This window comes from Anolis carolinensis, unplaced genomic scaffold, assembly GCF_035594765.1.
Source record: "Anolis carolinensis isolate JA03-04 unplaced genomic scaffold, rAnoCar3.1.pri scaffold_8, whole genome shotgun sequence".
Lineage (NCBI taxonomy): Eukaryota > Metazoa > Chordata > Lepidosauria > Squamata > Dactyloidae > Anolis > Anolis carolinensis.
This window is the reverse complement of record NW_026943819.1, coordinates 15,732,381-15,757,104: the sequence shown is the minus strand read 5'-3', so window position 1 is coordinate 15,757,104 and position 24,724 is coordinate 15,732,381. Positions and strand designations below refer to the sequence as shown.

Here is a 24,724-nt window from a genome sequence, read left to right as displayed (position 1 = left end):
TAGACTTTGAATTCAGTTTGCAGCTTTGCTCATAAGGAGAAAGAGGGAGGAATATAGAGAAACTGAGAGTTTAGATTAGGGCAGGTGGAGAATATGCTGTGAAAGATTGCAAGATCTCTCTTTATTCATTGCAGAACAGGAGTGGGTCTAGTGTGGTCCATGGAATGCTTTTTCATGGGTGCTGCCATAAAATTTTGTAAATGGGGAGGTGCACGGTGGTCATTCCACAAAAGCTCATAAGTCCTTGCCTTATGTATTCTCCGACATCCCACAGGCTGGAATTCTTCCAAAAACATTTCCTTAAAAAGTTATCTCTCCCTATTGATTCTGCCCCCCCCCCCTTCTCTCTCTCCAGCCAGTGATCAGTACATTTTTTTCTCAGTTCCTCGTATGTGACTCACTGCTTAACTGAAATGGTGGTGGGCACATTTCCCAAATTATTTCTGTTGAGCTCTTTACATGGACTACATGTGGCCCCTGGACTCTCCTAGTGTGACTCTTGAAACTTGAAGTCCCACACCGCCATCTGAATTTTTTATTACACATTTCAGATAATTCTCCCAAAACCATGCAGAAACCCCATAGCTGAGCCATGGTGGCACAGTGGGTTAAACCCTCGTGCCGGCTGAACTGCTGACCTGAAGGTCGGTGGTTTGAATCCACAAGACAGGGTGAGCTCCCATCTGTCAGCCCCAGCTTCCCGTGTGGGGACATGAGAAAAGCCTCCACACATCCAGGCATCCCCTGAGCAACATCTTTGTAGACAGCTTATTCTCTCATACCAGAAGCGACTTGCAGTATTCTCAATTTGCTTCTGATATGATAAAAAAAACCCATAGCTATGTGAAAAGATTCTCATGACCTACAAGCACCTCTGAGCCCAGTATGTCCTCCACATACCTTTGTTTTCCTCTGCAATGGCACCAGTTAGAAGCCTGTTTGAAGCCCATTCTTGTTCTCCCTGAACTTGTTTTCCTGGAAGAAGATTTATACTTCCCTTTACAAGGCTATAGCTTGCTGCTTCAGGGTGAAGGGAGAGTACTAGCAATACATCTTTCTGTTCTCAAAGCACTGTGCCTGTTAATTAATTAGATCACGCTGCAGGTAAATAACTATTCTTGTTTTGTTTTGTTTTTTTGTTGAATCAGAGGGAAAAACGGGTTGCCCAAGATCAATGTTTGAGTCACTGTTAGGGTCCGCGGTGTATTTCTCAGAGGGACCTGGGTGTAATGGAGACTAAATATTTTAGCAGTAAACGAAAATATCTTGAAGGCAGACAAGAGCAAGAGTCAGCAGAGGAAGATAGTGTTATTTTTCCGCAGAAGCAAATCTTTGGAGACATTCTTGGTATTGCTTCATTCACACTTCTTTCACATCCTTGAATGCCAACTAATAAGGCCAAGACTGGATTTAATGAGCAACCGTGTATATTTATGTATATGGATATCCGTTTGTGTATAAAGCAGGTTGAAAGTTTATACTTAAATGGAATTTTTAAATGTGGCTAACAAAAAGTGTTAGGAAAAGCTGCCCAGAATAGACTATTTCAGTCCTGTTCTAGGCAGTGAACCTTACTATGAATCTACCAACACATCCCCATAGACAACTTCCTTACAAAAAGAAGGAGGAGGAGGAGGAGGAGGAGGAGGAGGAGGAGGAGAAGAAGAAGAAGAAGAAGAAGAAGAAGAAGAAGAAGAAGAAGAAGAAGAAGAAGAAGAAGAAGAAGAAGAAGAAGAAGAAGAAGGCAGCGAAGCATTCCATTAAGCCCCAAGAGATTTTTGATTTGGCTTTGTGTGCTGTTTCTTAAATTTCTCAGTTCTCAGCTTGCAGCCGAGGAATTTACTTTAATGCAATAATAACTCAAGCTCTCACTGTGGGCAATGGCTTAAAATGCCCAATGAGCACTTTTGTTTTCTGCCTAGACAGAAATAACCCATCAGGAAAGCATCACGGGGAAGCAAAATTGCTCCAATATCACTTGCCATAGATTTTTGCTTATATGCTGTAGCTTCTCTGGAGAGCTATAAATCAAGGGCAGCTTTTATTAAGCGTGAGTCCCTTTAATAAGCTTGCATTGCAGAGGTTGGTTACTAAGGCTGTATCTGCACTGACAAATAATGCAGTGTGGGTATCGCATTAGCCTGGTGTGTCCACACAAGGCATGCAGGATAATGGGATTTAATCCCCGGTAAGCCATTTCCAGGCCCCTGGTGGCGCAGCATGTTAAAGCACTGAGCTGCTGAACTTGCGGACCAAAAGGTCGCAGGTTTAAATCTGGGGAGCGGAGTGAGCACCCGCTGTTAGCCCCAGATTCTCCCAACCTTCTGTTCAAAAACATGCAAATGTGAGAAGATCAATAGGTACCGCTCCGGCGGGAAGGTAACGGTGCTCCATGCAGTCATGCCGGCCACATGACCTTGGAGGTGTCTACGGACAATGCCGGCTCTTTGGCTTAGAAATGGAGATGAGCACCAACCCCCAGAGAATATGGTAGAATTATACCTGTAACTTTCCAAGCACTGCGGCTCAACCTAAACTGGCCAGACTATTCAGTATGGTTGAATGTGCCCTTTAATTGAATGTGGTATCTATATCAGGCATGGGCTAACTTGGGCCCTCCAGGTGTTTTGGACTCCAACTCCCACCATTCCTAACAGCCTCAGGCCCTTTCCTTTGTGCCCTCAGCCGCTTAAGCGGCTGAGGGCACAAAGGAAAGGGCCTGAGGCTGTTAGGAATGGTGGGAGTTGGAGTCCAAAACACCTGGAGGGCCCAAGTTAGCCCATGCCTGATCTATATTAATGCTGAAATTATTCATTTAAAGCTTGACAGAAGAATCTCTGAGATTTTCATGGTGGTGAGTTCTAAATATGATAATCAGCCTCAGTAGGTAGGCATTAACATCAATAGTGTCTTCATCCCAAATCAAGCCAGCTCACTGCTACCCTCTCCTGTTGAAAATGTAGAATCAACTTGCTTGTGGAAAATCGTTCAAAGGGGCTCTTCCAGGCTTGTTTACAGCAGTGCCATTTCTTTTCATATAGACCCTACTAGCTGTGCCCGGTCACGCATTGCTGTGACGAAGTATGGTGGTATATATTACAGTAGAATCTCACTTATCCAACATTCGCTTATCCAATGTTCTGGATTATCCAACGCAGTCTGCCTTTTAGTAGTAAATGTTTTGTAGTCAGTGTTTTAAATTCATTGTGATATTTTGGTGGTAAATTTGTAATACAGTAATTACTACATAGTATTACTGTGCATGGAACTACTTTTTCTGTCAAGTTTGTTGTATAACATGATATTTTGGTGCATAATTTGTATAATGATTATCTAATTTGATATTTAATCGGCTTTTCCTGAATCCCTTCTTATTATCCAACATATTCACTTATCCAACATTCTACCGGCCTGTTTATGTTGGCTAAGTGAGACTGTACTGTAGATTTATAATCTTATATTATCTGCTTAGAACTGGATTATATGAGGCCCCTTGTACACAGCTGTATAAAATGCACACTGAAGTGGATTATATGGCAGTGTGGAGTCAAAATAATCCAGTTCAAAGCAGATAATATAAGGTTATAAATGAGTTATATAGCTGTGTGGAAGCGCCTTGAGTCTACACTGCCATATAATCCAGTTCAAATCAGATAATCTGTATTTTATAGGCAGTGGGGAAGAGGCCTAAGTGAGGCCTAACTCTGCCTGTCCCCTGGGCTGAGTGGGTTGCTAGGAGACCAAGTGGGCGGAGCTTAGCCTTTTAACTGGCTGCAATTGGATAAAAACAATTATTCCTCTCCCTCTAATTAGGACTTTAATTTTCTTTTCTTTTTGTTGTATGAACGTAGAGGCATGGATGAGGGGTTGTGCTGCCAAGTTTAGTGTTTCTGGGATGTGTAGTTTTGTTGTTTTGTCCTAGGCTGAAATTTCATTACCCTTTTATATATATAGATAGCAGTGGTTCCCAACCTTTTTTTTTTTTTTGAAGTATTTTTTTTTGCGAACATTTATAATGTTGTGATTTACAATGACATGACATAAATGTGAAAAAACACCTCACAAAAACAAAACAAAACAACAGAAAAAAATAAGTGTAGTCTTCCCAACACCCATTACATAGTTTCACGATAGAGACACACGTTTATTAAAATTGACTTCCATCTTATATCTGGTGTTCTTTATATTGGTTCCCTTGGTATTTCCAATACCTTCCATTCTCCTATCTTGGTTCTACCTCTATTCATCTTCCTTTAATCTGAGACATGTCTATTGCCCTTCTTACTCGTCTAAGGATAATTTATATTATTACTTTACATTTTTCATTTCTTAAGTAGCTTTTAATCAGTTCCCAATCTGTCTGGTTTTTTTTTGTTTACCCTGTGTGTCAGATAGTAAGTATGTTAGTTTGTCCATATTTATAATTTCAAGAATTTTATTGAACCAGGAATTAATATCTGGTCTATTTTTAGTCCTCCATTCTTTTGCGTATATTATTCTTGCCGCCGTTATTAGGTAATTAAATAAGATTTCTTTATTCTTGTCTTCTAAATCTAACATCCCTAGTAGCAGAAACTTGGGGTCTAAGTTGATCTAAATTAACAGGATCTTTTGTACTCTTTGGTGTATTTCTTTCCAAAACTCCTTAGCTCTCTCACAGGTCCACCAACAATGATAATAGGTGCCTTCATGATCCCCGCATTTCCAACATTTGTTGGAGGGTTTTTTTTGTATGTTCTGGAGAGTTTTTGGAGGGTTAAATGCCACCTTTTTTTGACCAGAGACCACTTTGACCAGGGACCGCTCTCCAACATTAGTACCAAAAGGGTTATGAATCAGTTTTTGGTCAACTTTAGATTTGGGTTGGTTATTTGGGGTACTGATTCAGAAAATTGTTTTGGATAGACCACAATAGCTCTAGTTTCCGATACAGAACATATGCCATCCAATAGTCGCCATATGCTTGCCCACATAAAACCATGTTTAATAAACCTCGGCACTATAAGAGAGTTTCGCGAGACTAGTCACTCTCATTGCACGGTGAGGCCACAGACCACATTTTGGTTCTTTCACTGATGGTCTATGGACCACAGGTTGGGGACCACTGCCCTATAGTAAGGACAGAGAAGTATTAACGAGTATAGCGGAATCCAGCAGCGTCCAGTTAACACCATGTGCAAAAGACTCACACCAGGCAGAGGAATTGAAAGAACAAAAGAACTTTACTCTTACTTGTTGAGTTGAAATATAAAACAGTTCTGCAATCGTACAATGTCCATGTAGTTGCATAAGATCAATAACATCAGCATTCTATTTACAGCATAGCATATTCAAACTGCTACTTGACCGTAGCTAGAGAGCTTCTCCATTTCTGTGCTCTCCCCGCAAGCTCAGATTACCAACTGACAAACCCAGCCATCTGCCAGCAAACCGATACATTGTTTGAGGCGTGGCTTGCCTCTGCAAAAGCTCAGCTCCCTTTTTGCCGAGATCTTTTGCAAGCAACTTTGCAAGGATTTCTTTACACACACACACACATAGCAATTTGGCGCAATAAGAAGGGCTTTGTGCACTGCAGAGAGGGAAGGGGAATATCAACCTTCTCAGCACCCCAAAAAGAATGTGCGGAGGCAAAATGATGCATGTGTGTATGATTGTGCTATGGACAAGATGGCAGCCTTGGTATTATAAGGTGGCTCTATCCAGACATTTATCCTGGGGCCGATCCGGAATGATGAATGCCTGATCGCAACAACCAGAGGCAGGAGAGAGGCCTGACCATCCACCGGCTATTAGTTGTCACAGTGGCCAATGGGTGTAATTGTGTCCATACAGTCCATTATTCATTGCCTAGAGCAGGGGTCCCCAAACTAAGGCCCGGGGGCCGGATGCGGCCCTCTAAGGCCATTTACCTGGCCTCCACCCTCAGTTTTAGACTTAGGCTCACCCAAAGTCTGAAATAACTTGAAGACACAACAACAGCAATCCTACTTGATTATCTCATTGGCCAGAAGCAGGCCCACACTTCCCACTGAAATCCTGATAAGTTTACAGTATGTTGGTTAAAATTATTCTTATTTTTAAATATTGTAATTTTTTTTCATTTACCAATATTTTAAATGAAATATTATAAATGAATGATATGGTAATAATATAATATATTGTGTATACATATAATATTGATAATAAATATTATAATGTAATACAATATACAGTAGAGTCTCACTTATTCAACATAAACGGGCCGGCAGAACGTTGGATAAGCGAATATGTTGGACAATAAGGAGGGATTAAGGAAAAGCCTATTAAACATCAAATTAGGTTATGATTTTACAAATTAAGCACCAAAACATCATGTTATACAACAAATTTGACAGAAAAAGTAGTTCAATACTCAGTAATGCTATGTAGTAATTACTGTATTTATGAATTTAGCACCAAAATATCACAATGTATTGAAAATATTGACTACAAAAATGTGTTGGATAATCCAGAATGTTGGATAAGCAAGTGTTAAATAAGTGAGACTCTACTGTAATATTTATTTATTTATTTATTGCAGTATTTCTACCCCGCCCTTCTCACCCAATAGGGGACTCAGGGCGGCTAATAATAATAAAACAATATAATAATATTGTATAATATAATATTTATTATATATTAAATGTAATATTACTAATAATATTACAGTATAATGGTATAGTACAATATAGTAATATATAATGCTAATATTGTGCTATGCTAATAATATAATATATTGTATGTACATACAACTTGTAAGCCGCTCTGAGTCCCCTTCAGGGTGAGAGAGGGTGGGGTATAAATGTAGCAAATAAATATATAAATAAATGATTGTTGGTTTTTTTTTTTTTGCACTACTAATAAGACATGTGCAGTGAGCATAGGAATTTGTTCATTTTTTTTTCAAATGATAATTTGGCCCCTCAACAATCTGAGGGACCATGAATTGGCCCTCCACTTAAAAAGTTTGAGGGCCTCTGGCCTAGAGTGACATCAGCCTGACCCCAAGGTTGCTGGTTACTCTAGATTCAGAACGACCCATGACTTTAGTTAACATGGTTCATGGCTGTATTAATCCAAACCAGGGTTGTGAGGTTGGCAGGCAACCTCTGAGGATGCCTGCCATAGATGTGGACGAAACGTCACGAGAGAATACTTCTAGAAAACAGCCCGGAAAACATACAACAACCCTGTGATTCTGGCCATGAAAGCCTTCGACAACAAATCCAAAACAGCTTCATGCATTTCAGGATAACAGATCAGTGTAGATGTGCCCATAGTGTAGTAGTGCCATTTCAGTGATGTCCTCTTCTTTTATTTATCTATCTATCATGTCAGAAGCTAGTTGATATAAATACAGTTATAATCTAGACATCCTGTGATGATGCGGCACGTCTCATTAAGAGCCACATCCATTCTTTTAATGTGATGCATGCGTATTCAGCAGCAGAGTAGCAAAGGGCAGATGTATTGACTGTATCCCCAGGTTGAGCCAGTCAGCTTCCATATGATATTATTTCTAGCACTCATTTCTTGCATGATAGTAAAGCAGTGCAACTTGTAAATCAGAGCAAGGTCCAGAATGACTCCCAGGTATTTTGGCGTGCTGCAATGCTCAGTTGGATTCCTTCCCGGGCAATCCTCTGAGCTTGAGATGCTTGTCTGTTCTTAAGATGAAAAGCACACGTCTGTGTTTTAGATGGATTAGGAATCAGCTGGTTTTTCCTGTAATAGGCAGTAAGAGCACCTAAAGCTTCAGAGAGCTTCCATTTAACTATTTCAAAGCTCCTTGCTTGAGCGGTGATCGCATGATCGTCAGCATAGATGAAACTCGCAGTATAGAATCCACAATCAGCATGTAGACACTGCGAACATAAAACTGGAAGCTGAGCCAACAATACAGACATTGAAAACATTGCCGCTTACCAGATGAAGGGTTAACTGAAACTGGAGTAAACCTGGGAACCAGTAGTAAACAGCTTATGTAAACAGCTTACTTCGGCTCACAGCCAGCCACTCTAAAATAACATCTATTTGACTGGGCTTCCTGGCTGGGAACAGCAACATTTGTTACGAACTGAAGCTACGGCTAATTGGCTGCATTTACACTCTGAGGAGTCCTATAGAACTACTCCAAGACTACAGAGACTTTGATTTGTTTTGACTCCAAGCCAGGCTAGAGCCAATTGATTTGTACACTGATGTATTGAGTTTTACAGCATATTACATGCCATTTTGAAGAGACTCAATGTACACATACTGTGCCGCTAACAAACTTTAGTTGGAGTCTGGTTGATATGTCTGATATATGTTTTATACTGAAAACTGCTCTGTGTAGCAATTAAATCTGGATGATTGCAGTCTATAAATTTTATACTCTGTAAGTTGTGACTGTGTGCCACTACAGCTGACAGAATTTGATCATCAGTTGTATTATTATTTGTATTATTGTTAACATTCTTATGTATATGATGCTCTAATATGCATATTGTGTTCTATGTTTTGAACCTTTATTGTGGTGCATATTTTTCAGATAGTGGCTGGCATTAGCTATTTGTGTAACTGTTAAACTAAAGCAACATACGTTTTTCTTTACAAGTCTTTAAAGAGGGAAAGGGGATTTTTTGTGTTGTTCTTATTAACATCAGGACTAAAAATAAACCCACTTCAAGATCGGGATAATATGTTGCAGTGTGAATTGCTAGAAAACCATGTAGGACTAAAATGTGGATACTTTTTTAAAAAGTAAGATCCACATCTACGGAATATATGCAATTTCCAACCACTCTAACATATTTGCTTTATCTGGATGTGCCCAGCAGTTTGCAGACTAATTCAAATAACATTGTTTAGCACTTAAACAGAAGATCTCTAGGTGGCCTTCAGGTTGCCTGAGGTATGATTGTAATGGTCCTTCATTCTCTCTTCAGCATCCTTATCCAACAGAGGATGAGAAAAGGCAAATAGCAGCACAGACCAACCTCACGCTCTTGCAAGTCAACAACTGGTAAGTGACATCTTGATCTCCACCTTTTCAAGCTGAATAGCACTCAAGGTAGAAAAGACTGGTTTATCTACAGAAGAGCAGCTATTCAGATCACATTCCCACTCATATTATTGGATCACATTTCCATCTGTAAATGAACATTTGAATGGAATAAGTTTTGGATGTGGGAGAAATTTGTTTGTCTTGCATTAGCCTAATTGTCTACTTTCAAATATGCCATTTAAACCAGGCGTTGCCAACTATGCAGTTCAAAAGGCAGTTATGCTTTGACATTCAAGCTTTTGTGGCTGTGAAAGGAAATTCTCCAATCATGAACATGTGGGTGTGCAAAGATACGTTGGAATGGAAGATGTACACAAAAATGCACATATTCCTAAAAATCATAAAGGAGGTAACTACTCCGAATATGCCGGCCTTCCAAAGACAAAAACCCAGAAGATCCGAATGGTCCAAAATGCGGCGGCCATGCTGCTAGCGGGATCATCTAGAAGATCCCATATTACACTGATTCTGAAACAACTGCATTGGCTACCAATAGAACATTGGATCTCTTACAAGATACTGATCCTGACATTTAAAGCTCGAAATGGCCAAGGACCATTATATCTTAGGGACCGACTCATTCCTTTTTTCCATCAGTGGTCACCTCGATCCTCCCAGGAAAATCTCCTATACGTACCAGGCCCTAGGGAGGTACACCTGGAAGCCACAAGGCATAGAGCCTTTTCGGCCTATGCTCCAATTCTGTGGAACTCATTGCCTCCATATCTTAGAGCAATGTCGGAGTTGCGACCTTTTGGAAAAACGCTCAAGACTTGGCTGTTTGGTTGTGCATTTAAGTAAATCAAATCTAATTTGCCAAATAGTCACTGTTGAATGTTTTTATGTTGAATGTTTTTATGTTGAATGTTTTTATGTTGAATGTTTTTATGATGAATGTTTTTATATTGTGGAATGATATTTTAAATTGTAAGTCGCTCGGAGCACTCTGGTAGAGAGCAACTAATTAAGAAATAGTGAAGTGAAGTGAATAAATAAAAGATAAAAATAATAATAAGCATTATATTTTGAAAACAGTTCAGAAAGAAATGTGCATGCCATAAAACTGAGTCCAAATATGCAGTTCTTGCAGGAGTGCCAGTTGTGCTGGAGCAATCTACCAGGGAATAGTGCTGACTCCTATGGGCAAGGCAGCCAGATCCAGGTTCAATCTACACTGTGATGTAATCCAGTTCAAAGCAGATAATCTGGATTCAGAAACTGGATTATATGACAGTGTAGATGGAGCCCCAGATAGAGTGAAGAAGCTGAGAAGTCAATTGAGGGTCACAATAATGGCTATAGCACCACCATGATGACTATGGAACTGTTAAGAAACATGGCATAATCCAGAAGGCCAGCCTGTTTTTGCATTGTGACAATGAAACTAGAATTGTTGAATCAAGATTCCAGGAAAAGAGGGTTCCACAACTAGAGAGCCACAGCCAAGAAGCACAGCCGATTGCAAAGTTCTTACAAGCATTCAGGGAAGTTCAATTGACTTGAACCCAACTGTGAGGTCTTCTCCACTGTTTGCTACTGGCCATATGTGTTGAAAGGCCTTGAGAACAATGTCACGTCACGTCACACTTCCAAAGCATTCCAAAAGATGCAGCCGGTAGACATTCACATGACATCACTCCCAAGGCATTCTAGAAAAAGAGATCTCCAGACATTCTGGAAGATGCAGCTACCAGCCATTTGCGAGTGAAGCTTACACCTCTGTGGCTTTCGTGGAGGTTCTTTAGAAAGTTACAAGCCAGGAAAAGAAATTGAAAACAATCATAAAGTTGAGTGTGGCAAGTTGCACACACTCTTTCAAATTGAAATTTGAATTACCACACATACACAAAAATCTGTTTTTTTTTTAATGGCTCCCAAATTCAAAGATGAGAACTATTTTTAGGAAACTTAATTGGAAGAGAATTTTATTCCAGCTGTAGTTATTTCTCGCTATATTATGCCTTGGGGCAAGAGACACAGTTTATGCAGATTTTCAGATTTTCAGTTCTGGATCTAGCCACATGGAGGCATACTTGGAAAAGAAATGCATCTGCACAAAAAAGAGAGGGAAAGGCACCTGTGGAAGTGTAAATAAATTCTGCCACAAATGTAATATGTGTGGCTTTATAAAGTGATGTAGTCAATCAAAAATCTCAGACTAGCAATCTTTCCACCAATGCTTCATTGTTATTGTTCTGCATCTTCAACCCATTTCTGATTTATGGTGACCCTAAGGCAATCCTATCATGGGGTTTTTGTGACTAACTGTGTATCCATGATAGTGCTTCCATTCTTGTAGTGCTCTTCAATTTCCAGTTCCATGTTTTTAATGTGCTGTTTCTGGCTTGATGTATGCTACAAGTCCACGTTGAATGTGTACGTTTTCTGAACACCTGCCCTTCATCCAGCTTTGAACTGTGTTATGTGGTCTGTGTTGATGGTCCTGAGACACCCATAATGATTCAAACCCAAAGCTCAAAACCTTTAGCATGTTGCCTTTCCTTGTGCTTCTAGAAATCTAGAATCATACAGTTGGAAGAAACCACAAGAGCCATCCATGCTTACAAGATCCAAGAGGTCCATGAAAATACCTTTTTTTCTGAGAGACAACTTTTGAAACATTACCACTTTGAGCTGCTTTGAGGACCCTTTTACACTCCCATATAAAATCCAGATTATCTACTTTGAACTGGTTTATATGGCAGTGTAGACTCACATAATCCAGTTCAAAGGAGATGATGAGGATTATCTACAGTGATAATCTGGATTATGTGGCAGTGTAGAAGGGACCTGAGACTCTTTTCAGAGAGAGAAACTGGGATATAACTATATTATTAGATAGATAGAGAGAGAGAGAGAGAGAGAGAGAGATAGATATTACTTATAAATAATTTCCAGACACTGCTGCTTGGTACATATTTTGTGACCGCTCAAAAGTGAACTGTGGCAGAAAGAGGTGTGGATTATTTATTTATTTATTTATTTACAGCATTTATATTCCGCCCTTCTCACCCCGAAGGGGACTCAGGGCACATTACACATATAGGCAAACATTCAATGCCTTTTAACATAGAACAAAGACAAACAAACATAGGCTCCGAGCGGGCCTCGAACTCATGACCTCCTGGTCAGAGTGATTCATTGCAGTTAATTGCAGCTGGCTTGCTCTCCCGCCTGCGCCACAACCCGGGATTACATGAAGTCATAATTTGATATTGTACCTGCATCTATCACAAACAGAATTCTAGCCTGTATCTCTAGTACTGATTAATATTAGCAATTACAAACAGAGAAATAGTATACTTGTTTTTAAAATCAAAATTATAGAAGAACCTACTAAGCGAGTCTGAAGTGAAAAGAGATGCACCCATATCCTTTTCTTCCCTCTCCTTGCAAAGGTTCATCAATGCCCGGAGACGTATCCTGCAGCCGATGCTCGATGCAAGCAATCCAGACCCAACCCCTAAAGCCAAGAAGATCAAATCCCAACACCGACCAACACAGAGGTTCTGGCCCAACTCCATTGCGGCTGGAGTGCTGCAGCAACAAGGAGGCAACCCTGGCACGAACCCTGATGGTAAGAATTGGTCCCTTGAATAGGCTCAATATACACAGATTATCTGAGTTTAGCCACAACTCTCATAAGTAGCCATTTTCCCTCTTTCCCCAAAATCCACTGGAAGAAGAGGAGGTGCATGCCTTTCGCTGCCACTGCAATTTGCTTCCACATATAGAAACATAGTGCTAAATGCAGCAAGGACTGCAAAAACAAAGGCTGCACGTGGGGGAACTCATCCTCAAATATTTCATCTTTGCAAGGTTAAATAATTATAATAATTTTCTACCTTATAGTGGAAAAATAACCATTCCTCAGGATTCTCCCTCTATTCAAATATGAAGGGAATTATTCCAAAGAGGAAAACATATCTGGCAGCCTGTTAGGCGGTTCTGGTGTCATATACTAGGCTTATTTATGATTGTGGCACCCCCAAATCCATGTCTAGCACCCTCCCTCCAGCAAGTGGCAATGTGACAGGATCCTGCAGGAGTCCCTGCTTCTTCTTATTACAGTGTGCCCCTGCAGAACAGTGTACAGAATGAAAGACAGATTGGGAAAAACCGCCCTTCTTTCTATTTTGGAGGAGATTTGGGCAAGCTGTTTTTTCTGGGAAAATCTTTCCTGTCGGGTTTGGAGGGCTCCAGACAATCAAGATTAGCAACCTTGGTTTATCATTGTCAATGATCTCTTAGAAGATTCTAAGGAATCCTAACATCCTTCAAATCACAGTTGGAAAACATCTGACAATAATAATAATAATAATAATAATAATAATAATAATAATAATAATAATGGGGCCAGGCTGTGGCGCAGGCTGTTGAGCAGCTGCAATAAATCACTCTGACCATGAGGTCATGAGTTTGAGGCCAGCCCGTGGCGGGGTGAGCACCCGTCAATTAAAAATTAAAAAAAAGCCCCTGCTCGTTGCTGACCTGGTAACCCAAAAGATAGTTGCATCTATCAAGTAGGAAATAAGGTACCACTTATAAAAAAAAAGTGGGGAGGCAAGTTTAACTAATTTACGACCTGGAATGAGAAAGTGCCGTCAGAGTGGATGATGAAGCAGCTGCTCCCCCCTGTAGCTAGAATTGAACATCCCCTCAGGAGAAGGTTAAATTGCCTCTGCGTCTGTCTGTCTCGGTCTCTGTTTGATGTGTTTATGGGCATTGAATGTTTGCCCTATGTGTGTATAATGTGATCCGCCCTGAGTCCCCTTCGGGGTGAGAAGGGCGGAATATAAATACTGTAAATAAATAAATAAATAAATAAATAATTTATATTCCACCCTTCTCCCTGAGGGGACTCAGGATTACAGCATATATAACGGACACAGGCAAACATTCAGTGCCTTGTTACAATAACATACAGTGAGTCATAAATACGCAGAATAAGGCAAAGGCTTCTCCTTTCATTTCTGGCTCTGGAGGCAGCGGTCATCTCCGTCTATGGGGGAGATGCTGTTCTCCGTTTCCAAGCTGAGGAACCTGTGTTGTCTGTAGACACCTGTAGATGCCTTTTCCTGCCAAAGTGGTACTTATTTATCTACTCACATTTGCCTGTTTTCAAACTGCTAGGTTGGCAGGAACTAGAGCTAAAATCGGGAGCTCACCCCACCCTGCAGATTCGAACTGCCAATTTCCAGGTCAGCAGTTCAGCAGCACAAGGGTTTAAACCATTACACCACCGTACACCATACTAGCTCCAAACTTGAGTCAGATTTGGAGGGGAGCTGCATTATCAGCATAGTTTTGTCCCAATTGCTCATGGATGTGTATATGAGCCCACTACCCAGTTCTGTTCTCACAGCATTCCTTTTCGTATTGAACTCCCTGGTGCCAGTAAGTGGGGTCCTGAGTGAATCACGACACCAGCTGTTTGCTTTCCTTCCTAGGCTCTATAAATATGGACAACCTCCAATCCCTCTCTTCCGATAATGCTACCATTGCTATGCAGCAGGCCATGATGGCAGCTCATGATGACTCACTCGATGGGACAGATGAGGAGGAGGATGAAATGGAAGAAGAGGAGGAGGAAGAGGAGGAGGAGGAAGAGGATCTGGAGGAGGATGCCGAGGAGCTCCAGACAACAAATGTTAGCGACCTTGGCTTGGAGCACAGTGACTCACTGGAGTAGAGTCGATGGCGGAGCAGTTGGATCGGCTTGCCAAAACCATTGGCCTAAGGAATTGTAGAGAGAGCCTGAACTTGAACATACAAGCCCCACGTCCCTTTATATAGAATTAATTCAGCAACAATATCCTTATGGAGTGTCCTGCTTACCTGGTCTCAATTGCAGGAATGGACATAGCTGCACGTTGAGGATCCCTTGCCAAATGTGCAAACCAGTTATTTAAGTGAAGGACACATGTTTACAAGGCACATATTGTGGCCAGTTCTCCCCCCTCCCTCTCCAACCCCTTTGTTTTTGATAATAACAACAACCGAATTGTTTTTAGGGTAAGCTGTTTTCTGTATGACTGAATGTTTTATGGATGTTCTGATGCAATGCCTTTTTTGTGACACGCAGTCGAGAGGCAAGCCTGTTTTCATTTTCACTGCTTTTATGAGAGATTTATAGATGCAAAACAAGAGAGAGAAGAGATCAATGGTTTTTACAACAAAAAACGTAAAAAGACTGCAATGGTTATAAATATTTACATGTAGAAAAAATAAGAGTTTGCAAATTTTGGAGAAAAAAATGGCAATGTGGGAGAGTTTAATGCTGGACCCAAATTGACTCGTAGCTGTTTCTGCAGAACCGGGTTCCAAGTCATCACGGTTTCATGGGTCCAGATCCCAAGAAGTACAGAAAAGTCCCATTTTTCATAGTTAATGTGACAAATACATTCTGCACTGCAACATGAACCATTCTGGGAGGGGAAACTGGGGAAAAGTTTAACCTTCCGAATGGGGTGTCATAACAGTTATGTCTGGTTTAGTTCCCTGCTTCAAGAGGTAGCTTCAGGTAATCCAGTAAGAATACCCCTGAATAATTATGTTAATTGTTTAGAGGATTATACACTAAGAAGAAATGATAAATGGTTTTCTGCATTGGTTGAATATGAACTGGCTCAGGTTTCCAAATGTTTGCACAAGCAAAGTGAAAAATCCTTACAGAGAATTCACAGATTTCCAAGGAAAGGGGGGGAAAATATTCTGAAGCTCCGAGGAATTGCTGTCCAGATGGTGAGATCAATGCCCTTCCCACAATCTGATTTTCTCACCTGCCACCTGTCGCCTCTAAATGAAAAGGCTTCCAAAGAACAAAATTCAGCTCTATGTGTTTTATACATTCAGAACAGAGAACAGAAATCTTCAGCAGCACCCTCTTTCCCCTCCTGACTTCTTTTTATCAAGGGCACGGCTACTGTCACCCATGGAGGTTGCTTTTATGTCCTTCCGTGCCGGATCTTGGGCCAATTGCACCCAACAGCTCATTACTCGGCTTGTGCGATATTTGCCATCCTGCTGTGGCCATGTTTTTTTAAAAACCCAAGTTTAGCCTTGTGCGGGGGAGGCATCCGCCAATCCATGTAGTGAACTGCTGTGCACGAACAGCTTACCTTGTGATGACACTTTAATGCGGCTTCCATGTGTCAGGTGTAATGTTAACACGAGCCTTAAGAATGCATTTTTGTTTCTCAAGGTACACACATATTGACACATTTTATTTTTTTAAAATGCTAGAATGGTAGCCATTGGACAAGATCCAGCAAACACACTGATTTCTTGGACCTCTACCAACATATTTAGACCATCTTCTGTGGCAGGGGGGGTGGGGATGGCTTATAGTTGGGATTTATAGGTGCGTCTCCATCTCTCTGGCAAATGGCAAGCGTTTGATGCAGATCCAGGAATATTCTGGCTCTTCCAAGGAAAGAAAGAGCCATCTGCTCCCTTCCTTCCTTGGGAAATGGTGGCAGAATTTTCAAGCCCCTCACCCCCAAACTGGAACAAATAACATTCTGAAAATCCAAATAGCAATATCCTTTGCTACAATATCATATTATGAAAGGCGGTAGAGAATAGCTCCTTCTGCAATATTCTGATCTGTGACCAGAATTTGTACATTCAGTCTTCTGAAGTGTCATTCATATTCATATATATATATATATATATATATATATATATATATATATATATATATATGCTGGCATAACCAAGGATTTTCCAATTTCTGTTGTTGAGAAGATTCTAAGCATTGCATTCACATAGTCTGGTTAACATGCTTGTGAATACATATGCCTGTTCCCCAGGAATCTAAATGTGTAGACAAGCTCCTTTTCTTCTCTCTTCACTTCAAACAGTCAGTGTGGATTTAAAAATAGCAAAGGAGGTATTGTCGAAGGCTTTCATGGCTGGAATCACTGGGTTGCTGTGGATTTTCCGAGCTGTAGGACCATGTTCTGGAAGCACTCTCTCCTGGCATTTCACCCACATCTGTAGCAGGCATCCTCAGAGGTTGTGAGGTATATCAGAAACTAGGTACATGTGGTTTATACAACTTCACAATCTCTGAGGATGCCTGCCATAGATGTGGGCAAAACATCAGGAGAGAATGGCCATACCACCCAGAAAACTCACAACAACCCAGGAAAGGAGGGTAACCAGATGTGTAAACAGATGCACTTCTCTCGTGCAAAGAAAAGCCACTCCCACATCAGAAAACTCGGTGCTTGGTTTGTTCAGGCTGACATTACATCTCAGGTTGGATCTACCCTGTCATATAATCCAGTTTCAGAATGCAGATTATCTGTATCGAACTGGATTATATGAGTCTACATGGCCACATGCAATCAGAAGCTGGATTATAAAGCAGTATAGATGGGGGCTCGGTCCTTCTGTTGCACCTTCTGGGAGGAGGTGAGGAAGAAATGTGAGCTGATTCTCTCAAAACATTAAAATGCATCCTTTAAACTCGGTTATGAAAGTACAGCCCAGCATTAGAGAGCATTAGAAAGAGCCAAGACTCAGAAATGAAAAAAGGTAGACCATCACACACTGCACAAACACTCCTGTGCCCTCCGGCATCACCCCCAAGATAACTGTTATGGGAATTTACTGCATCCCGTCTGGCCACTAAACAGCCATCGTACTGTCCCAAGGCCAAGCAACTGTTGGGGAGAGAGCAGGGAACGTGCCGGAATCACTGGGCTGTTGTGAGTTTTCCGGGCTGCATGGCCATGTTCCATGTTCCATGTTTAGGAATTGTGAGAGTTGAGGTCCAAAACACCTGGAGGGCCAAAGTTTGCCCATGCCTGCTGTATATGACTGAGTCCACATCTGCCTGCTTCTGTCCAAATGCTTGCTTTTCCTCTGGCCTTCATTTCCGGAGGTGCGGGGAGCAAGAGAACATGACTGATTCTTCCTTTCAAAAAGAAAGGCTTCAGAAAAAGGAGAAAACTCCAAGAAACTGGGCTTTAGCTCTCTATAAGCTGTGCACCCACAGTTCCCCTACTTTCCAGTAAGAGGCAGTTATATCGCAAAGTGTTTGGACCCAAACATCTGAAGCTCTTGTTATGCTTAGGAATGTCCGTTGTCCATTCCTGGGTGGTCCTCGGCACATGCAGTGGTCCTTTTGAAGCCATTCTGGAACTGTCAAGCCAGCAGGGACGAATTCCACGGAAGCGAAATGAACTCTTGTCTGCTGTCCATCCAAATTATTCCTCTTGGTCATTCTTGTCCACTTCCTCCCGCTTGAGAGAGAGAGTGCCACTTTTAAATTGTGATCCATTTCGTTTTGTACATTGTGCTCAGGAAAATGTCTCCAGTGTACAAAAAAAATATTTTGGGTGACCTTGTTTATCAGATTACTATGAACAACGGTTGGGACTGTCTGGATTTACAGGTTGTCTACTTTCTGTGACTTGAATGTATTTCTCCCTGGAAAAAGCAAGTGTTTGGTGTTTCCGTGTGAGGATCCAATAATCTTTGGCTAGAATCCTGTATAGCCATTATGAATGCATACCTTTATAGTATTCAGAATCCCTACACAACCACTAGTTTAGGGCCTATGTTAAGATTGTGACGGTCTCCCAATATGCAATGACTGGGAAGCAGCCACTGCAAGCGATGGGCTTCTGTAATCCTGTCGTTCCTATTCCCTACTCAGCATGAAGGGGAATTGTGAGAGCAGTCCTTTGTCTCTTTTTCCAGACTGGATATTGCTCACAGCAGGAGATGGAAATGGCAATCTGCTGCTTCCAAAGGGGAAAAAAAGGAACAGATCCCCATTGACCGCAGGGACTGCTTCCCGGTAAGTGAGGATTGAGTGGGTTAGGCCTAATTTTACTGCATAGCACCACAACTATATCCATATATAAGGCCTATATATCAGATGTGTCTAACTCAAATCTGGCCTGCCAAATCATTTTATGTGGCCCTCCAGGTGCTGGACTACAACTTCTGTATTCTTCATCATAAGACATCATGACTAGAGCTGATGGGATTTGTGATACATAGCATCTGTAAGACTGCAGTTTGACCTGCTCATACAGGAGAATTGGGTATGAATGCAGATGCAAGGCTTGTGGATATGATGTCCTTTCACCAACCTCAGAACCACAATTGCTGTTGAGTTTCAATTTCCATTATCCACAATCAATATGGTGGATGATTGAAAGTGATGGGAGTTGTCATTCAATAACATCTAGGGACCCAAATTGGGACAAAACTAAAGAGCACCAACTAATTAAAAATATTATAGTTGGCCTTCTATCCACAAATTCTCCATCCATGGATTCAGAGGCCCTTTGAAGGTAACCATAAGATGGATGTGGTCTTGGTGAAAATTAATTTGACACCCCAGCTATACAGAATTCCAGCCAATATTTATAGTATATGCTATTTAGCCAATCTGGATTTCTCTCTTTCCTTTTGATGGTGAAATTACAATGGAATTCACTTTCCTCATGAACTGATGCAGGTGATTTCCTCTGTTCAGTCTTGTCTTCCGAGTTAGCCAAAGGAAACACACAGCTGCAGACCACCAGCCCCTTTCAAATGCTTCACACGCCTTCCTCAGCCCACCAGTCAAACAAATCCTGGACTTCCATGATGAGGGTTTTCTTGCACGTTAAAGCTTTATTTATTTCAAACGATTACTTTCTTCTCGCTCACAAAGCACAGTTTTCAAATTGCTCCTTCTTTTGGAGTCGAGAGGTTTAAAATCGATCACTTTACATTAAGAGTTGAATTGATAATTCCTTGGGAATGTATTGGCGTAACAGCGGGCATTAAAAAAAAGCCCCCCGTTTTGAATACTGATAATGGCATGAATGTAATATGTAATTTCATAGAAAATTCATTGTAATTTAGTATTAATTCATATCCATTTATTATAAAGTGCTACCAGATGAGGTTTTCCAGCTTTATTTCATTGTGTTTATTTAACATTTTGTTATTTCAATATACAGTAGAGTCTCACTTATCCAATACTGGCTTATCCAATGTTTGGATTATCCAACGCATTTTTGTAGTCAATGTTTTTAATAAATCGTGATATTTTGGTGCGAAATTCATAAATACAGTAATTACTACATAGCATTATTTCGTATTGACCTACTTTTTCTGTCAAATTTGTTGTATAACATGATGTTTGGGTGCTCAATTTGTAAAATCATACGGTAATTTGACGTTTAATAGGCTTTTCCTTAATCCCTCCTTATTATCCAACATATTTGCTTATCCAATGTTCTGCTGGCCCGTTTATGTTGGATAAGTGAGACTCTACTGTATATATATAGGAGCCGCAGTGACGCAATGAGTTAAACTCTTGTGCCGGCTGAACTGCTGACCTGAAGGTTGGGTTGCTGACCTGAAGGTTGCCAGTTTGAATCCGTGAGACTGGGTGAGCTCCCGTCTGGCAGCTCTAGCTTGTGGGGACATGAGGGGGACATGAGAGAAGCCTCCCAACAATACATCCGGGCATCCCCTGAGTAATGTCTCTGTAGACAGCCAATTCTCTCACACCAGAAGCAACTTGCAGTATGTTCTCAAGTCACTTCTGACACTATATACACACACACACACACACACACACACACACACATATATATATATATATATATATATATATATATATATATATGTATATATAAAATTAAAGAGGTAATAAAGATCACTGGAGAGACATCAAGTTGCCTCCGTCACAATGTCATGTGCGCAAAGAAGTTGGATTTCCACCTAAGCCACCTAAGCCATATTTCTTGGAAGTAAGCCTACCAGGCTACTCTAAACAGAGATAAAGGGGAAAGTGCTTGAAATTGCAGTATTGAACAATGAATCTGTGAAATGTTTTGCTCCACATTGAATGAAAAAAAAAGGTATAACGCTTCTTGTCTGTAGACTTCCTAATTACCTACTCTGCCACTGCATTTTCCTATTTATAAGTGTGTGTTTGGGTGTAAGTGACTAACAAAACAGAAATTTTAAAAAGTGTTACAGCGCAATATTTTGGCTTCTGCCTTCATCATCTGCTGTGATGCGAAGAATGCTATACACAAATACCATTATAATGCAGTAGGTGAAATAATTCAGAGTGGATCAATGAGGCTAGATCAGTTGTTGTTTCCCAATGGGTGCTACATGGAGATAGGTTTATACATCTAGAGCAGGCATGGGCAAACTTTGGCCCTCCAGATGTTTTGGACTTTAACTCCCACGGAATCAGTGGGTTGCTGTGAGATTTCTGGGCTGTATGGCCATATTCCAAAAGCATTCTCTCCTGACATTTCATCCACATATATGGCAGGAATCCTTAGAGGTTGTGAGGTCTGCTGGAAACTTGGAAAGGTGGAAAGTTGGAAAGAGAAATAACTCTTGTCTGCCTGAAGCAAGTGTGAATGTTGCAATTGGCCAGCTTGATTAGCATTGAATACCCTTGCAGCTTCAATGCTTGGTTGCTTCCTGCCTGGGGGAATCCAGGACTGGTTTTGTTTCTATCAAATAACCAATGAATTAATCCCTGGATAATTACCGAGTCGAGCAACTGGACTCATTATTTTCAAGAAATGAACCAGCTCTTCAAGAAGTGTGACAACTTTTTAATAAACTTTTAAATGAAAGTTTATTTCAGTATTCAAATTAGTTTCAAAGCTACTTGGGGGAAAGATGGGCTGAAAATACATGATGAAGGCTGCTGTACTGCTTCCTCCAAGACAGAGGTGGCAAAGAGAGAGGGAGGGACAAGCAGCCCTTGCATTCAAATATTTACTATGACTAGAAACTGACAGCAAAAGAAGGGGGTTCTGCTCATGTTTAATCCAGGTTAATACTATACATCTTTAAATACACAATTCAAAAGTTTACATTATGTCATGCAGTCCCTGGGATGGAATGACACACTGGCCTTGTTGTCTCCAGTTGGTTTCACGATGCTCAGAGCAGGGAACTTAGGTAGGACAGAGAACTGGAAGGAAAAGGAGGGGGAAAGCAAGACAATTCAAGACATCAGTGTTTATGGTAAACTGGATATTTATTTATTTGTAATAGTAAGAGCAGAGCTTTCATGAAGGCCCCTAGCCGCTGCTGCTCAGCAACCCTTCCCATCTTTCTTTGTTGGAACAACTACCTTTGCAACAATATCTAGTACAGTAGAGTCTCACTTATCCAACATAAACGGGCCGGCAGAATGTTGGATAAGCAAATATGTTGGATAATAAGGAGAGATTAAGAAAAAGCCTATTAAACATCAAAGTAGGTTATGATTTTACAAATTAAGCACCAAAACATCATGTTATACAACAAATTTGACAGAAAAAGTAGTTCAATACGCAGTAATGTTATGTTGTAATTACTGTATTAACAAAATTAGCACCAAAATATCACGTTATATTAAAAACATTGACTACAAAAATGTGTTGGATAATCCAGAACGTTTGATAAGCGAGTGTTGGATAAGTGAGACTCTACTGTATTAACGGACACTGGACAACTGACTTTCCCCGATTCATAATAGCCTGGTGCCTTTCATGAGCTTTGCAGCTGATCATGCTCCAACTAATATGGACAATGGCAAGGGATCAGGGAAATGAATTCTGAAAACACCTGGAAGATACCATCTTGAGTATGATTTCTACTATGTATTGCTCTGCTATACCCTCTACCCAGACGACGGTCCAGCTCTTGACCAAGTAGCACAAAAGGACAAGTAGCCCAAAGCGAAGTCCCAGTCCTAGCTCCAGAATCAGTCCATCTTGGACAGAAGACACTGTTGTGGTGACACCTGATCTAGGACATTTCTGTTGGGCTAAAAAACATGGGACTAATGGTAGCATAGCTAGAGGACACTGTAAGCACCCAATTTCCAGGACCCAGCATTTTTCCCTATGGTCTTCCTAGATCTGGCACAGCCCTCACACAACTGTAATAAACACTGGAAACAAATTAAGAAAGGCAATGTCTTAGTGTGATAAATTAAAAATCCTTTGTAACAAAAATGAATGAAAATAAAAAAGAGACGGATACTTTCCATGGACCAACTGTCAATGGCATGCCAATCTGTATAGCCTATTGGTTCCATCCCTTGTCTAATCATATCTTTGGAAAGGGAATTTCATAAATGAGGCCAGTACTGAAAAGTCCCCCTCCATCATGTTTACCAATTGAGTTGTTGCTGATTAAGGACCAAGAAGCAGGGCCCTGTCCATGACCCTAATGCTTATGTGAGTTTGTATGGTTATAGAAATTTGGCTGTGACCCTGCAGAGCTCCTGCCCGCCAGAGCAGTGGTGCCTGTGGACCAACGGCCTGACTCAACACAAGGCCGATCCCCTTGTTCCTGTTCATAGTTACCTTTTAAAATGTAGTCAGTTAGCAATGTAGGGACCTTCTCGTTGTCTTCCTTCATTGCAAAAAGAACTGAGGATGGAAGTTGAAAGGAATGAATTAGAGGAGACAAGGGCTAACCTACACAGGGAAAATAATCCATTTTTAACTTGATCTCAATTCTGGAAAATCACAAGACATTCTTCCCAATCAAGATCTTATGCATCCCTGAAGGCTTTGAAGCAACTTGAAAACATATTCAGGATTCGTTATGATAACAATGCACCAAGACAAAAGCCTGAAACCTGTCAGTCATCTTCATGGCTTTCTAAGCAAAGTAGTTAAATTCACCACGTCTGAATGGTGTTGTCACTTTTTATCATAATATGGACCAGGCTTTAACAACGACCAGTTGGATGAAAAATCTCATTACAATTTGGGATAGAATCATAGAATAGTAGAGTTGGAAGAGACCTCATGGGCCATCCAGTCCAACCCCCCGCCAAGAAGCAGGAAATTGCATTCAAAGCACCCCCGACAGATGGCCATCCAGCCTCTGTTTAAAAGCCTCCAAAGAAGGAGCCTCCACCACAGTCCGGGGGAGAGAGTTCCACTGCCGAACAGCCCTCACAGGGAGGAAGTTCTTCCAGATGTTCAGGTGGAATCTCCTTTCCTGTAGTTTGAAGCCATTGTTCCCTTTCGTCCTAGTCTCCAGGGCAGCAGAAAACAAGCTTGCTGCCTCCTCCCTATGACTTCCCCTCACGTATTTGTACATGGCTATCATGTCTCCTCTCAGCCTTCTCTTCTGCAGGCTAAACATGCCCAGTTCTTTAAGCCGCTCCTCATAGGGCTTGCTCTCCAGACCTTTGATCATTTTAGTTGCCCTCCCCTGGATAGTTCAATAATCACCTGGAATTCCTACAAATCTTTGTTTTGATATCCTTGGCACATTTAAATGGGTATTTTGAGATTAAAATGTGCATCTAACCACATATTTAAATACAATAACAGTTTTGAAATTTGAAAAATTGTATTGATACTCCAAATTGAAATATATAGAAATGAAACAGACCTTGTAGTAAAGCTCTATGCAGAATGTGGGAAAATAAAACAATTCCGATGTTAAGTCACATGATTTCATGCTCTGTTGGTAAAAACATGGATACTGACGATAGATGGGGTTTTGTGTTTTGAGGGGTTGCTTGGTCTTTGATTCTTATTCAAGGACATTTCTTCCAACTCACTATCTGTCCTGCTTGCATAATAGTCTGATGCAGCTTTGCACACCACTTAATTACGATGGAGAAACCCAAAAAACCAGCCCAAATTT

At 40.9% G+C, this 24,724-nt stretch overlaps 2 protein-coding genes across 11 annotated transcripts in view; one reads left to right on the top strand and one right to left on the bottom strand.

The window, feature by feature from the left end:
- The window catches only part of pknox2 (PBX/knotted 1 homeobox 2), a 345,146-nt gene extending 329,452 nt beyond the window's left edge, over positions 1–15,694 (top strand). For all 7 annotated transcript variants that reach the window (XM_062961013.1, XM_062961014.1, XM_016996784.2 and 4 more), the window contains 3 exons: positions 8,952–9,028; positions 12,469–12,647; positions 14,521–15,694. In XM_062961013.1, the coding sequence (XP_062817083.1) occupies positions 8,952–9,028; positions 12,469–12,647; positions 14,521–14,762 (498 nt within the window). In that variant the 3' untranslated portion in view covers positions 14,763–15,694. The remainder of the gene's footprint in view (positions 1–8,951; positions 9,029–12,468; positions 12,648–14,520) is intronic.
- Positions 15,695–21,657: 5,963 nt separating this feature from the next.
- Positions 21,658–24,724, bottom strand: part of fez1 (fasciculation and elongation protein zeta 1) — a 35,426-nt gene continuing 32,359 nt past the window's right edge. For all 4 annotated transcript variants that reach the window (XM_008119100.3, XM_008119099.3, XM_003226307.4 and 1 more), the window contains 2 exons: positions 23,422–23,487; positions 21,658–22,037 (listed from right to left, as the gene is read on the bottom strand). In XM_008119100.3, the coding sequence (XP_008117307.1) occupies positions 22,021–22,037; positions 23,422–23,487 (83 nt within the window). In that variant the 3' untranslated portion in view covers positions 21,658–22,020. The remainder of the gene's footprint in view (positions 22,038–23,421; positions 23,488–24,724) is intronic.